The sequence below is a fragment of the Zootoca vivipara genome, chromosome 1, assembly GCF_965207765.1.
Source record: "Zootoca vivipara chromosome 1, rZooViv2.hap1.1, whole genome shotgun sequence".
Classification (NCBI taxonomy): Eukaryota; Metazoa; Chordata; class Lepidosauria; order Squamata; family Lacertidae; genus Zootoca; species Zootoca vivipara.
In genome coordinates this window covers 77,809,824-77,826,261 of record NC_142582.1, presented here as the reverse complement: position 1 = coordinate 77,826,261, position 16,438 = coordinate 77,809,824, and the positions used below count along the sequence as shown (strand labels likewise).

General features: G+C 42.9%; 1 protein-coding gene across 1 annotated transcript; it reads right to left on the bottom strand.

Moving 5' to 3' along the window:
- Positions 1–1,168: 1,168 nt before the first annotated feature.
- On the bottom strand, positions 1,169–5,477 carry FADD (Fas associated via death domain). Its single transcript, XM_035116995.3, has 3 exons — positions 5,360–5,477; positions 4,738–5,046; positions 1,169–2,587 (listed from the first exon to the last, which is right to left on the bottom strand). Exons 2-3 carry the CDS (start codon positions 5,033–5,035, stop codon positions 2,307–2,309), a joined length of 579 nt encoding a protein of 192 aa, XP_034972886.1. The 5' UTR covers positions 5,036–5,046; positions 5,360–5,477; the 3' UTR covers positions 1,169–2,306.
- Between the last annotated feature and the right edge of the window lie 10,961 nt (positions 5,478–16,438).

Here is a 16,438-nt window from a genome sequence, read left to right as displayed (position 1 = left end):
GTGCCACTGAAGCCCAGCCAGAAGAAAAGAAGTCACCCAGCCTTCTTGCTAGGCATGACACAGGCACATACAGGAACATGCCCTGGGCACAGACAACTGGTTGTCAGTTCCAATGGATCCCCCTTTTCCTTGGCTGGTCATAAGATCACAAGAGTCCTGCTGGCATAGCTGCCAAGTTTTCCCTTTTCTCGCGAGGAAGCCTATTCAGCATAAGGGAAAATCCCTTTAAAAAAGGGATAACTTGGCAGCTATGCCTGCTGGAACAGGCGAATGGCTCATCTAATCCAGCATCCTGTTCTCACAATGGCCAACCAGATGTTCACGGGAAGCTCACAAGCAGCACCCGAGCACTAGGGCACTCTCCCTTCCTGTGGTTTCCAGAAACTGGTATTCAGAAGCACACAGCTTTCACTGTAGCTGTAGTGTGGTAGAGGCTGGATGTCCCCCTATCAGGGATAGTGTAGCAGTGGATTGCAGGCAATGGCAGGTGACTGTGACCTTTGAGGGCCTTTCTGACTGCATGATGCTGGTGGTTCAGAACAGGGGAGTCAAAGGCTACTTACATAACAGTCACTATAGTTTTCACAGTCTTTAAAAAATATAGATAAGGTGCCTGACTTTTGGAATCCTTCCAGGCATTCAAATTCAGCACCTAAACACCGGAAAATGACAGATCATAATGCTTGTTCCACTTTCATTCATTTTTCTGTACAATGGGAGTCTTTAATTACACAGATTGCCTCTGTCCAAAAGTTGTTCAGGTTCAATTACTGAAAATTGTACGTGCAGAACATCCAAGAAAAGCCATAGATTGCTTCTTCACTCGTGTACTTGAGAATGTCCACAGCACTCATGTGAAATTCATGCGAGTTTCATTTTCTGTAGCTCAGAAATACAGTCATACCTCGGGTTACAGCCGCTTCAGGTTGCGTCTTTTCGGGTTGCTCTCTGTGCCAAACCCAGAAGTACCGGAACGGGTTACTTCCAGGTTTTGGCGCGCGTGCATGCGCAAAACCACTAAATTGCTCTTTGCGCATGCGCAGAAGTGCCGAATCGCGACCCGCGTGTGCGCAGATGTGGGTTGCAAACATTGCGAGTTGCGAATGTGCCTCCCGCATGGATCACGTTCGCAACCCGAGCGTCTACTCTATAGTAATTAAAATGATGGTACAGAGTCCCTGAGAAAGTTTATTGCAGCTGAAGTCAAGTATTAACTTGCCAATGTTATAAGCAACAAAGCCAGCCGTGTGTGAGATGTTAGTGGAAAGCATGTCAGCTACATGTTGCTGTCTTGTAACGTTATTTTGTAAATTCAACGCTAGATTCAGGGTCTGCCAATTCCTTCCTAGTGCCAAACACAAAGAATGCTCCAGTTAACCGGCAATCTTTCAAGCTGCACAAGCGTGAAAAGGAAATGTAGCACCTTGGGGCAAGTCCCCTTTGCAGAAACACCAGGCACATGGATAAGCAGTGATAGAAACTCAAATATATAAGTTAGGTGCCAAATGGCTCCTTGAACCAGGGTTACAGTTGCCAAATTGAAATGCCCAGTTGCCATTTTTGGGCCAGGCAGCTCGTAAGTTGTACCTTTTCAATACTGCTTTTTGGTTCCTGAAACTCATTCTGATTGTGCAGATAAAATACAATGGATAGAATTCTACAGGATGTGCTGCTAGTGTGTGAAAACAGTCCAGATCCAAGGATCCCCAGGCATGCACCTCCAGGGGTGGAGATGTCAGGCGCCATCGTGCCGCCCGGGCATCTTCACCTGGTCGCAAGTGGCCAATAGCCAGGTGTAAAATGTGCCCGGCTGATTTTGAACACTGTGGATAAGGCTATATAGCCAACATATTATCTATTACAGTCGTACCTTGGTTCTCAAACGCCTTGGTACTCTCACATTTTGGCTCCCGAACACCGCAAACCCAGAAGTAAGTGTTCTGGGTTTGCGGTGTTTGGGAGCCAAAATGTGAGAGTTTGCAAACTTTTTTCAGAAGCCCAATGTCCGACGTGGCTTCCGCTTGATTGCAGGAAGTTCCTACAGCCAATCGGAAGCCATGCCTTGGTTTTTGAACCGTTTCGGGAGTTGAACGGACTCCCGGAACGGATTGAGTTTGAGAACCAAGGTACCATTGTATTACTGTGAGGTACTTAAGAACAGAACAGAACAATCATTAAAATGATTGGCTACTCAAGAAAATGTTAAACAACTGCATAGGCTTGTCAGCATAAAGTCTTCAAGTCTTTTCATGACAGGTCAACTGTGTCTTTAATTTTCCATTTCATGTCATCTTTTCCCATTGATTTCATTGTCCAGTTTCCAGTTGCAAAGCTTCTTCAACATAGTCTGCCGCAAGTTTCATACGACAGCTCTTGAGGGCTTTTATTACATCGTCAACCTTTGCTTCCTTCCCCCTTGATTTCCGCCACTCTAGAAGCGATTGCATCATTTGTTCATGCATGTTATATGGGTTGGCGGTTACAATTCTATCGATTTTGACTTCTGGGATGCCAAGTTTTCGAACAAGCATTTTCCAATTTTTCCCAACATGATCACATATGATCTCAAATGCTCTGTCCAGCTTACCTAAAAACAAAACCATAGTTTGCGTCAACTTGCTGATTCACAATGGACCATTTAATGCTCTTCCTGCCATACTCCAGAGAATACTCTGTCTTGACCCACCTACTTGTCCTACTATGAAACACTTGGGCTTATGGCATAACACTCAAGAGATGGAACAGGACTCCAATCTGGGTGCTACTGCCCATATTTGCCACCCAGCCAACCCCCTTCTTCACCTTGAGGTGTACTGGGCCTCTGGGTACCATAACACAGCCAGACGTTCACTGGCCAACCTTTGACTGTACTTAAGGAGTAAGGAGCCTCCCTGGGGCCTAAATAAGCCCAGCAGGCCTCCCCATTTGGCCCATCAGGTCTTTTTGGCCAAGCCACACCCGCATGCCCTACACCTGACATCATGCATGATGCCAGATGTGGAGTGGAACGTGCAGTTACTTGGCTGTGATGAAATGAGGTTTGCAGGCATTGCCAAGCAGTTGATCGGTGCTGCCTGCAAAACTCAATGCAAAGCACTGGGCCCAGGGATTCTCAGTGCTTGACAATCAGCTGATCATTGGTACTTTGTGCACAGTGCATTTGCCTACACACTCTGATTTCAAAGCAGGCTTGCATGTGTGTGTATCACCAGCCATTGTGACATCAGGTGATGGACAAGTGAGCAGCCTCACTCATCTGTCAAACTTGGCTAGTGGTGGAGGGGTGGGGGAGAGAGAACGATCAGGCCCATTGGCCAGGTTTGAGAAGCTCAGAAAAGGCCATAGCTCAGAGGAGTTTCTAACTGCCTTCTGCCAGCAGCGATTAGCTGATTGTCGAATACTGGGAATCCCTGGGCCCAATGCTTTGCAGGCACCACTGATCAGCAGCTTGGCGATGCCTACGAACATCGTTTCCTGCAAGCACACAGGAAGTGTCTGTTTATTTCTATATCGGGAAACAGGAAAAGAATGACCATCTTTCTTCCTTGCAGGATACCTGTAAGCAAAAAAAAAAGTTTAAGAGGAGTTCTGGAATGCAGATGGCATAAGCCGTATTCAGGGGTTCACACAAAGCCTTAAAGCAGAGAGGAGGCAGAGGTGCCCATACAAATCCTGTCCCCAATATTTACAAAGAGGCTCCTCTTCAGACTTTCAAGTGTTCAGTGTGAAGGGCTGAAGAGGATGTCTGAGCGTGTTGGAAGCATCACGTGATAATGCCTGCATTATGAGAACTCTCAATCATGGGTAAGCTTCTTTATGTATTCAGTCAAATGTGTGCAGAAGCCCCCATAAGTCCCTTACGTTGAACATGCGAGGGCCTAAAGATGAGCCCATGCTCAGGGGAACACTGGAGGGTGGGCTTGCCAATGCACCTCCCTCCTCACTCCAAGTCAGCCTCTGCCAGTCTGGGGCCTCCAGTTGTTTCCAACTACAACTCCCATCAGCCCCAGCCAAAATGGCCACACTGGCTGGGGCTGATGGGAGTTGTAGTCCAACATGGCTGTTGAACACCAGGCTGGTGAAAGCTGCTCTAAGGCTTCACGTGTACAGGTGTGCAAACACCTAAATAAGGCTAGTGGGCTAAGCAAATTGTTTCAAGTTGTTAAAAGCAAGAAAAAGGTGGCAACCCTTGATCAGCTTTAATAGGAGCTTGATCAAGATGAAGCTAAAGTAGAAGGTTATGCAATGCAAAAAGGTGAATTGAGCTGCTTCAGGCAGCATTATTATTATTATTATTATTATTATTATTAATATCAGTAGTAGTAGTAGTAGTATTAATAATTTACCCTAAGCCCTATGGCAAGTTACACAATTAAATGACATAATCAATATTAAAACATAATTTTAAAAACAACTTAAAATTACAAAACTAAGGTGGGTCCTGAAAATATACACCAGGCACCCCCAAACTTCAGCCCTCCAGATGTTTTGGACTACAATTCCCATCTTCCCCGACCACTGGTCCTGTTAGCTAGGGATCATGGGAGTTGTAGGCCAAAACATCTGGAGGGCTGCAGTTTGGGGATGCCTGATATACACCTCAAATGTCAATAGCCAGAGTAACGGTGTAGAACACCTTTAGCTCCTTACAGGCTACAAACACGATAACAAAGAAACACATTTTCATATGCCAAAGCCCACTTCCTTAGATTAAACAAAAAAGCCATTTCCACCTACGTTGTTCTTGTGCATCCAGCTGATCTTCCGGGTCACCACTTGCGCCTTCTTCAAACTGCCTGAGCAAAGTCAGCAGATCTTCTCTTTGCAGGCTTTTGAACACGTGCTCCAGGAACTCAACCTTGGTCCTCGTAACAATTTCCTGTTCCAGGAAAATGCCGAATAGGTCGAGGCCAGTTTGCACGGCCTCAAGCTTTTTTTTGCCAATGTGATCCCGGCAAAGGAACTTGAGGTCGGCGAGCTCCTTTGGAGAAAGGCTCCTCGAGAATAAATTCAGCAGATCCAAAAACGGATCCATTTCTGGGAAACCTAGAAAGAGCAAGGCGGGAGGTTAGGGTGTCCGTATTAAAGGCATCAGTATTCAGGAAACCTTTCCCCTTTTAAAATACAATACTGCTTTAATGCAATTTTTTTAAAAAAATGGGCAGAGAAACATCTAGCAAAGATGCAACCCCTGCGCGATCATCGGGCAGAAAACGCAAACTCTGACTTTCTCTTTCACTTTGTTTTCTAAACTTTTTCTCCAAAACAAACGCTTAGGAAACTTTTTGCGCGGCGCTGAAATTTCGATAGGAGGTTGGAAAAAATGGAAAACTTTAAGTTTTTAGAAAGCTTTACTTACTTCCTGGTTGAAACTTTGTTGTCTATCCGGAGGCTCGGGCGTCATCCGAAGGGAGGTCGCTTCCCTTTCGGGTCCCTCCGCCCACGCCGCGCAACTTGCCTCTCTCCGGAAATCAGAGGCAAGGGAGAGAATTGCAGGACGCTCCGCGGACACCAGGGGGCAGCATTGGCACAGCTTTTGCAACTAGCGCCGCTGTTAACACGACCCAAACCAGCCAGAAGAGAAGTAAATGTACGGCTTTTCTAGTTAAGCATTTCACTTAAAAATATGGAGGTGTTGTTACACACCGCATCAAAATTGTTCTGGCTGCTCCGTTGCAGAAACATTGTTTATGCATTTCTGCAACAACCAGTTCTCCGCTTTGCATCGTTTACTTTTCTAAGTTGTGGACCCTATGATGTCAAACGGGCAAAGTCTTCGTTTTATTTCTGCACTTCTCAAACATTTGTATTGTTATATGTAATAAAAGAAAACAATCAAAATTATTAATTGATTAATTAACCATTACCCACCTCCCGGTATCAACAATAAAAATTCTTTTCAGGGATTTGTATTTTGTGCATATGTTTAATTTTAATTCAGTTGTATAGTCTTCCTTCCTTCTTGTATGTTATTGAAGTGTATGTCCTTTATTTAATACTTACTTTTTTAAAAAATAAATTTTATTGCACATTCTACTTTATGTAAATAAATACAATGGATAAAAATGCTTTGGGCAGTCAAAGCCAAGCACTTCAAAGTCATATTGCTTTGCAGGGGAGATACTGTATTTAGACTGCAATGTGTGCAGGTGAATGCCTATTTTGGGGGCAAGGGCCGTGGCTCAGTATTACGTGCCAGGTTCAATTCCCAGAATACCCAGATAGGGCTGGAAATGTCCCTTGAGTTCCTGGAGAGCAGCTGCCGATGTAGACAACAGTGAGCTAGATGGAACAATGTTCTGACTTACTCCTATGTTTATAGGGAAGTAAATCACACTGTTTTCAATGGGGTTTCAGTTCATAAAAATACATTCAGAGGCGGATCTTGGGGCCTCAAATTCCAACAGTGACCCCCCCCCCGCTTCTTGCCTTCCATTCTAAATCATAGTTTAAAAGTCAGTTTTAAGAAAGAAATTGGGTTTGTTGCACTAGGGAGACAGCACTTTAAATCCACTTTAATTCTTTTACTTTGGGGTCCAACACTCAAAAGTCTAGTTTTCAGCTAGCAATATCTGTTCAAGTCCAGCAGAGGGAGTTCAAAGAACAGGAAACCACAGAAAATACACACTATTCCTTTCTTTGGAATAACCATTAAAAAGACCAACAGTTCACACACTCTTATCTTTCTCCCTCTTGCAGCAATTGTAGTGTGCTGTGTCGGATGCTATATGATTTTTAATTGCCTTTTCTTGCTTCTTTTATTTCTTATATTGAATGTCACTGTACTCTATAGAATTCAGATTGTAAGTGTTCTTCACAGGCGTGCTGCAGATGACTTTATGAAGCTTAGAATCATAGAATCATAGAGTTGGAAGAGACCACAAGGGCCATCCAGTCCAACCCCCTGCCAAGCAGGAAACACCATCAAAGCATTCTTGACGTATGTCTGTCAAGCCTCTGCTTAAAGACCTCCAAAGAAGGAGACTCCACCACACTCCTTGGTAGCAAATTCCACTGTTGAACAGCTCTTGCTGTCAGGAAGTTCTTCCTAATGTTTAATGCTTGATCTGCAGACTACAACTTGGGAAACTCTGGTACGGGGAAATCCCTTTTGATTCAAAGGTTATATAAATTAAGGTTATGACGATTAGGCGGTATATAAATCCTGCCAAATGAAATGAAATATTCAACCGTGTTGAACCCCCATCTGAAGAGTTACTATCCAGTCACCATTTTGCCATAGGCATTACCTGAATCACAGGAGAAATGATCTCTCCTTAACAAATATTTCATTTTTTAGCTCTTTAAATCCTACATCTAAAGCAAGAGTGGTTTGTATGGTGGGACAGAGGAGCAGCCTTCATCTCCCAGCATCATCATTCCCTCTTACCAGTAGGGGGAGACAGTGGCCACACCAGGCCAGCCAATCCAGTGCTCTTCCTGGTACACCTGCACTGCCCCAGCAATGTCTCCCCCTCCTGGTAAGCAGCGGTAAGGCAGTTGCTGTAGCTCCCTCCCTCTAGAACAGGCATCCCCAAACTTCGGCCCTCCAGATGTTTTGCACTACAATTCCCATCTTCCCTGACCACTGGTCCTGTTACCTAGGGATCATGGGAGTTGTAGGCCAAAACATCTGGAGGGCTGCAGTTTGGGGATGCCTGCTCTAGGAGATCTGCTCTTTGACCTAAAGCAGGCCTAGCAGAAGCAGGGCCAGTCTTGCCTTGAAAAATCTCAGAGAAAGATCAAATTAGCCCTTTTTCTTTTTGAATAGGTTCCAATACCTCTTGCAAATTCCAGTCAAGATATAGAAAGGAAGGCAAGCAGGCATGCTAGCTACATTATTTTCGTCACTTGTTTTCAACATATGTGTGTGTGAATAACAATAATAAAAACCCCTCTCTCTGGCCCCCTTTGCACTGCACATTTAAAGCACCACTTTAACAATTATGGCTCCTTCCCCCAAGGAATCCTGGGACCTGCAGCAAAAGCAGCTGTACCTGTCAGGAGTCAGAGCTATTTGCTGAATGGGAGTCTGGAAAGTCTCTAATTCTGATTTTTTTTTAAATGGTTAGGGTGTATATTTTACACTGTCTGGATACGATCCTAATGTAAGTCGATACCCTGATCCTTTCCTTGACTTTTGCATGAGTCATCACTTCTCCTTCCCAGGAAAAGGAAAGGTTTGTTAATATTCTGTTAGAAAGGGTGTTGCCCTTTCTATTCACAGGGAGCAGATTATCTTCAGTCCTGTCAATAAACAGTACAGGATATGACTAGGCTGGTTACTCATACCATTTCAGAAAGAATGAATAAGAAAGGAATTCCTTTTTCATTGCATAGTTTGCATTCAACTTTTTTTTAAAAAAAATAAAGAGAAAATTGTTTTTATCATTTATTTTGCCACCAACTTCAAACCGATATTGAAGCCCTGGAAGTAAGAATCCCAGTCTCTCCCCACCCCCACCCCCCAACTAGTATTCCAAGTTGTGCAAGTAGCCAAACTTGTGTTATGGTGCAAGCAAACGAAATGACACGCTAATCCCCACATCTTTAGCACAACAAATTGTCACTGTAACTTGAAGTCACGAAATTAAAAGCAGCCACGAAATTAAAAGACGCCTGCTTCTTGGGAGAAAAGCAATGACAAACCTAGACAGCATCTTAAAAAGCAGAGACATCACCTTGCCGACAAAGGTCCGTATAGTTAAAGCTATGGTTTTCCCAGTAGTGATGTATGGAAGTGAGAGCTGGACCACAAAGAAGGCTGATCGCCGAAGAATTGATGCTTTTGAATTATGGTGCTGGAGGAGACTCTTGAGAGTCCCATGGACTGCTAGAAGATCAAACTTATCCATTCTTAAGGAAATCAGCCCTGAGTGCTCACTGGAAGGACAGATCGTGAAGCTGAGGCTCCAATACTTTGGCCACCTCATGAGAAGAGAAGAATCCTTGGAAAAGACCCTGATGCTGGGAAAGATTGAGGGCACTAGGAGAAGGGGACGACAGAGGACAAGATGGTTGGACAGTGTTCTCGAAGCTACGAACATGAGTTTGACCAAACTGCGGGAGGCAGTGCAAGACAGGAGTGCCTGGCGTGCTCTGGTCCATGGGGTCACGAAGAGTCGGACACGACTAAACGACTAAACAACAACAACTTGAAGCGCATGCATGGATGGCCTAGGGCAGCTTTCTGCCACCTGGTGCCTTCCAGATGTTTTGGACTACAACTCCCATTACCCTGAGCCTGTGTGTCTATAGGAGGGATAGTCTAAAACAGGCATAGGCAAACTCGGCCCGCCAGATGTTTTGAGACTACAATTCCCAACATCCCTGAACACTGGTCCTGTTAGCTAGGGATGATGGGAGTTGTAGTCCCAAAACATCTGGAGGGCCGAGTTTGCCTATGCCTGGTCTAAAACATCTGAGGGCATCAGCTTAGCCTAGGGAATGCGTTGGTAGAGAAAAGCAGCAGCAGTGCCTGAGCCAGAAATGGCATTTTGTTGTCTGTCTTACCTTTACGACCCACCCAGTGTTGAGATTCCTGCATTGCAGGGGATGGACTAGATGACCCCTGGGTCCCATTCCACACTACAATTCTATGATTCTTCCTCCAAGAAGCCCAGGATAGTGTACATGGCTTCCTACCTCCCACCTTTTATCCTCACAACTCTGTGAGGTAGGTTAGGCTGACAGCACGCATGGAAGAAATGCGTCAGTTTCGGTTCTCCCAGTGTCCCCCCCCCCATTTTTCCAATCTGAAACTCAGTTCTCCACGTTATACTTTTATCGTGCTAGGAAATAACCTGTAATCTCCCATAGAATTGGAAGGAACCAGAAAATATGAGGTGGCTACATCCCAGCCCAAGACTGATGACACTTGAAAAAAATGGTAGGATGTCAGAAGAGCCATCACCCCTTTTGGGCCACCAGGACATGTTTCTCACCTGCTTCAACCCTACTTTTCAAGGAAATGGACATATCAGGGTCTTAAGTCTACCCAAGAATATGTGAGCGGATCTTGAAAGTTGTAATTAATATTCCAAGGATGACCGATAGATCCTTTTTTAAAGATCCTTACAACTCTTTCCCCCTCATGGTTGTTTTGCCTAAACATTATTTATTTATTTTATAAAGATTACTCTTCCATCAAAACTTTGTTAAAATTGGCAAGCCATCATGAGAAAGAAAAAAAAGAAAAAAATCCCCCAAGTGTTGCATGTGGAAATAATTGAATCAGAATAACAAGGATACATGTGAATTTGTAAGCAGACATGAAGTGTTATAAATGGTTTTCAAGGGTGAAAGACAAAGGGGAGAGGTTTTCTTTGAAAGCTCCATTGGGAAGATGTGAACTCTGAGGGAAAACATCTAAAAATACTCTAGTGCTCCCACTTCCTCGAGCTAGAAGGAATTTAATCATAGTTTGTTTATTCCTGGTTCCTAGAATATGTGGGAGTTTCGCCATTCTTTTTTCAGTGGAATTGGGATAAGCATCATGCAACAGTTAGCAATCCCGTTGCAGTTCAAAGCTATTTTAGATGGTTTTATGCTGTGTGTTTCCCCTTCCCTTTCTGGACTGTAAGATGGCGAGGAAGCCCATTGAGTTGATCAATTGTGATGGAAGCCCACTGGATTGATCACACACACACACACACACAACCCCCCTGTATATTATGCTATGTTGTGCTGCAGATAAGTGTTAAAAAAGCTGAGGCGTAGTTGTGTTGACTTGGGATTTATTCACCCTCAAACAAAGTAAGGCTGCCAATAATTTGTGTGCTGTATCTTAGAAACACAGTGCTATGGAAATCAAATAGGGCTGGTCAAGCAATGCTAACAGAACAGGGTGTGAGTAATTTCTGGTTCAAACATACAAACAGAAGTCAGCGCCTTTCCCACAATACTGGCTTAGGTTGGCAAACAAGTGTGTGTGTGTGTGTGTGTGTGTGTGTGTGTGTGTGTAAGTAATCAAATGTTCCAGCCTAGTATTTTCATCCACTTTCAAGTCCTGCTTGGCACGAGCGACTTACCAAAGAAACCAGCGTAATTCATCCCAGCATAGTTCTTAATTTCCACTCAGATTGTGTGGTTTTTGCATTATAGCTGTTGCATGGAATTTGGTATCCTTGCATGCAGACAACACCCTTTCAATACTGAGCAGAGGGTTCACTGTTTGGGACACTGTCATAACAGCCTCTTGCCTGTAGGCAGGTTAAAGTTGTGCTCTTCCTTTAAAGGCGAATTTATTTCAGCAGATTATGTGGGCTAACCTTTCATAAAACAAATCCTTCTTCAAACTAGCCCTTGGAAGGCACAACAACGAAACTTGCCTCCACTTGCCAAAGGGAATATTAGCCGAAGCCTCATATCTGAAGAACTTTTCACTCTGATAGCCACAGTCAGCACAGCCACCAGCTTATCTGAGCTATATCTGATGCTTTGAAAAGGTGCCCACGGTGAGCTGTTGCTCTTGCTTATAGCTTGAGATTGGAACTAAGGTCAGTTGCCATCTTGACAATGCACATTTCGCAAACAGAAGCTTTGAGCATTTAGCAGCCCACAGCGTTACCAACATAAATGCAACTATACTGATTTGTGCATGCTTTTCTGGAATAATAATTTATTATTTCTACCCTGCCCATCTGGCTGGGTTTCCCCAGCCACTCTGGGCAGCTTCAACATAACATTAAAAACAGAATAAAACTTCAAACATTAAAAACTTCCCTGAACAGGGCTGCCTTCAGATGTCTTCTAAAAGTCAGATAGTTGTTTATTTCCTTGACATCTGATGGGAGGGTGTTCCACAGATTGGGTGCCACCACTGAGAAGGCCCTCTGCCTGGTTCCCTGTAACTTGGCTTCTCGCAATGAGGGAACCGCCAGAAGGCCCTCGGAGATGGACCTCAGTGTCTGGGCTGAAAGATGGGGGTGGAGATGCTCCTTTAGGTATACAGGGCCGAGGCCATTTAGGGCTTTAAAGGTCAGCACCAACACTTTGAATTCTAATAACAAATAGGTTGTTTTAGTTAAGCTGGAGGAAGTGCACTTTTTGTGTACTGTATTTGCACTCTGTTATTTTAAACTGAAGGTCTTAATATAGTATTGACTGACTGAGAACACAGGGAGCTAACCTACACAGGGTTCATTTAGCTTTTCATGTTTGTTGTTCCCATATTTTTGGGAAGCTGCCCAGTGGCTGGGGCAACGTAGGCAGATGGGTTGGGTATAATAATAATAATAATAATAATAATAATAATAATAATAATAAGACGGCTCCCATTTCCAATGTCCTTACCTGTAATACCCCTTGGGGTCATCATAGTGGACAGCTTGATGAAGGAGCTTACTCACCTTTTTTCAAAACTAAAAAGTCCCAGTTGATGCAATCTTTCATCAAAAGTTACTCCATCCTCTTGATAATTTGGGCTTCCCTTTTCTGAAACTTTTCCAACTCTACAACATTCTTTCTGCGTTGAGGTAACCAAAACTGTATGCACTATTGCAAATCCATAGACTTGCATAACAGCATTATATTAGCAGTTTTATTTTCATTTCTTGTCCTCATCGATCCCTATTATGCAATTTGTATTTTCTTTTTACAGCTGGGCTCTGCTTCCGCTGGTTCTTCTAAAAAGCTTGGTTATTTATCTTTAACAATACTTTCCACCAGTTTTCCCGTGACAGACATTAAGCTAACCAGCCTGTAATTTCCAGGATTCCCCCCTGTTGCAAATTCAGAGTCGTAAATTCTTTAAGTGCTTATCAGTCCCTTGTTCAGTGACAAGAAATTACCGGTAGTCTCAGCCTCATTGGTAAGAGCAGTCTTTACTTACTGGTCTCTGTACTATTGCCAATGTGGGCTCAAGCTGTGCAATGTTTTGGAGGAGAGAAAAAAAATCCTTTATATATGATTGTGATGCCCTCATGAGAAGAGCAGCAGCTTTCAAGGAAGGTTGTTCCTATAGACGTCAGGATTCATGGGTAAATTACAGCATTACTGGAGGGGCAGTAAGATTGAAGTCTGTGATTCTGGGAGGAGAAAGCACATGTATTCAAGAAACTTAGCACCACCACATGGGGCAAAAATGAAAAATGCAATAAATATTGGGAAGAATTCCATGTTGTGCCATGTTGACAGTTTCAGCAGAGCAACCATTTCAGCTTGACAATTAGAATGATTGCTCTTTTCTCCCTCCATGTATGGTTCTGGGCGTTCTCCTGACCCGCCCCCCAGAGCAAATTGTGGGGGCACAAGTGGCACACAGGGGAGGGGGAAAGCTCTGCTGCCCAAGCAGTTGTTCTTTTGAGGGCTTTCATTGGTGGGATTCATTAGTTAGTTGAATTCTATCAATTATAGGTCGGTATGGACATAGCTAGAGAATAATCTTCAGGTTTTTGAACAGGTCCAACGTTTGTTCAGAGACCAGCAGAAAGATCACACTACGTGGTGGGGATCTCCTAAAATTTCAGACTTTAGGGGAATATAGCAATACAGTGTCAAAGCCTACCCAAATTTAACAGTCACTTTATATTGACACTGCAAGTCCAGCAACCCTTTGTTTTTGGTTTTCCCCTATTAGAGGACTATAGAGTACTGTGAAATGGCATTTGCCTGATGGAGCCAATGAAGGAATATTAACTATACAAAGAAATATTCAACAAAAAACTAAAGCAGCTTTATATGCATTTACTTTTCTTTTTTTAAAAAGGAAGCATTATATAATTTTCTACAATATTATATACAAACCCCATTAAAAATAGTAAAGAACTATAAAACAAGTAAAAGCATTTATTATTATTTAATGATCTCAAAATAATGAATGTTTATAAGTATATAGTCTTCATATTTACAGGAATGTATTAGGACAACATTTTAAGATAACTCTTTACAGTTTCTTTATTTCCCATCGCTTGTATTCAGCATATAATTCTGAACTGGGCAATCCATCTACAGTACTTATAAAATTACAAGCTGATAGAGCGTGAAATGGAATATACATTTTCTATGGGTGTGTACATTCATCCTGGTTTCTAGTTAAACTAATAGCTCAGGATACATTTTACACGAATGTAGGCTACCTAGAGAGAAAAGCAGTAAGATGGAAGTGACAAAGGGATTGATTTTTGCTCGTGGGAAGAAGAGGCTGGCACCTCCTGCATTCTGTTCCTGCTGCCTTGTTTCCCCTCATATTCACCCCAATCCAACAAGCATAATCTGCACATGCAAATAGGCTTCTGGGATCATGTCCATGCCATGAGTTCAATGTGACTAACTCCCATGTAAGTGTGCAAAGGGCTGCAGCCTCCTTCATGTAGATTGCTCTTTTGAATATTGTCCCATCAAACATACACAAAATAACCTCAGTTACGAACACAATTGTCAATTATATAAACAGGCGTAGCCGGCGGCTGTAACAAGTCATTCAAGAATTTATAGAGACAATGTAAAATAACATAAATGGCACAACCACGTGTTGCAAAGTATATGGTTGTGCCATTTATGTTATTTTACATTGTCTCTATAAATTCTTGAATGACTTGTTACAGCAGCCAGTTACGCCTATTGTCCCATCAATGCAGAAGGAAATATCCATCTGGCACCTGCACTCTGTGTGAACTTTGAACAGATGGTCAATGCTAAGAGCTCTAAGGTTGCATACAGATGCACCTGCAAACAGAATTGGGGGCAGATTGCTCCCCTCCGAGGCGAGTTCTGCTGCTTCGAGTGTGCTCTTCAAAGAACACACATGCCGCCTCCAGATCTAACGCCACACACATTTTCATTCCTATTTATCTGCTCACACATCTGCTCGGCAGCGTAATTATTTATATCACCTGTATATCTAAAAGGGGCACATCTTTATAATGCTTTAAAAACTGCTCCAAGAAATCATTGGAGTTGGCTTCATGATCGACACAGGAGTGTTAGCCAATCAGAGCTGTGCAAATCCAGCTTCTGCCGGAAAAAAAATACAGAAGGGTTTGATCCCGGGGGAAAGATTGTGCATTTGCTAAAAAACCAAAACAAAACACTGAATGTGCTATCATGGCTGGCTCATCAGTGATATTTTGTGCATTGGTTTGCATACTAAAAATACTGACCATTGGTTAGGGTGGGTTTGATGGAACTGATTTTCAGACATTCCCTCTCTGTCCAGTAGATCATGAATGGGGAAACCTCCCCCCCCCCCGGTTTTGCTGAACTATCATTCTCAATATTCCTGGCCATCGGCCATGCTTGCTGGGGCTGATGGGAGTTATACTCCAGCAACACCTGGAGAGCCTGGAGTAGATGATGAACATTAAAAGCTGAAAGAACTGGCTACTGGTTTGGTGGAATGCTACTATGTGTAGGGATCTCTGGATTTGGGATGGTATCCAATGCTAGATAGAGCCAATAGAATAAAATCCATTGATTTGAATGCATCTACTCTGGATGTGTCTAATAATGGATATCATCTGGCCAGTCCTAGCATAACCTGGGGTGTGTAGTCTAGGTCGTGTCTTAACTACATTTAAAAACGTAATAATTGAAGTTTACAGGCCGAGAACAGAGCAGTTCTGGCGATCACACACAAGACTTTCTAGCCTAATAGATAACATTTTCACCTCGATGCTGGATGCTGTGGACAACTAGTAACATGCAATGGAAATGCAGCATCCAAATGGCATCTGGTGAAACACTCTCCCATCAGTTTCAAGGGACAGATGGGAGCGTCAACTTGCATTCACATTATACATGCAATGTCCATGAATGGGTAACACCTCTGCATCTCATGTGCATCCTCCCTGCATATTGACATCAAAACCCATACCTACAGGTTGGCAGCAGGATCCATAGCCAATAGACATGTACAGATGCTTTTCCATGTTGTAAAAAGCTCTTACCGCTGCCAAAGGCCATTGTTGGATCAGGGTAAAAGTGAGAGAAATTTTCTATTGCTTTCTGTGAATCCTGTATCAATAAAGGCAGACAAGGCTGACTACAACGGTAACATACTTTTAAGCAAGTTTTTTTTATATATAAAAAAGGTGACATTCCTGCAATTCAATATATAAGAAGCAATTATAAACAAAAACAAGCCCTTTATTTAAAAACAATCTTTGGTTAGATTGGTATTTTAAACATGTTGGACAACATTTTGTTAACTTCCATGTAAAGAGTGTTTCGGACAAATTATACTTTAGAATGAATTTGCTGCATACTTTGTATAAAAACTAACAAGTACTACAAAACTATGTGATGATTTTGCTTTTATTTTCTATTATTTTGCAACAATGCTATTTTAATTGAAATATAACACTCTTGGACATTTGGTTTTGCAACAAACCATACAGTAAGTTAATTTGCAATATAATGCCAGGCTTTGGCAGTTGCGGATGAAATTGATTTTTGTTCTCTATTAAAACTAAATTTCACCCTCGACTTACACAGCATA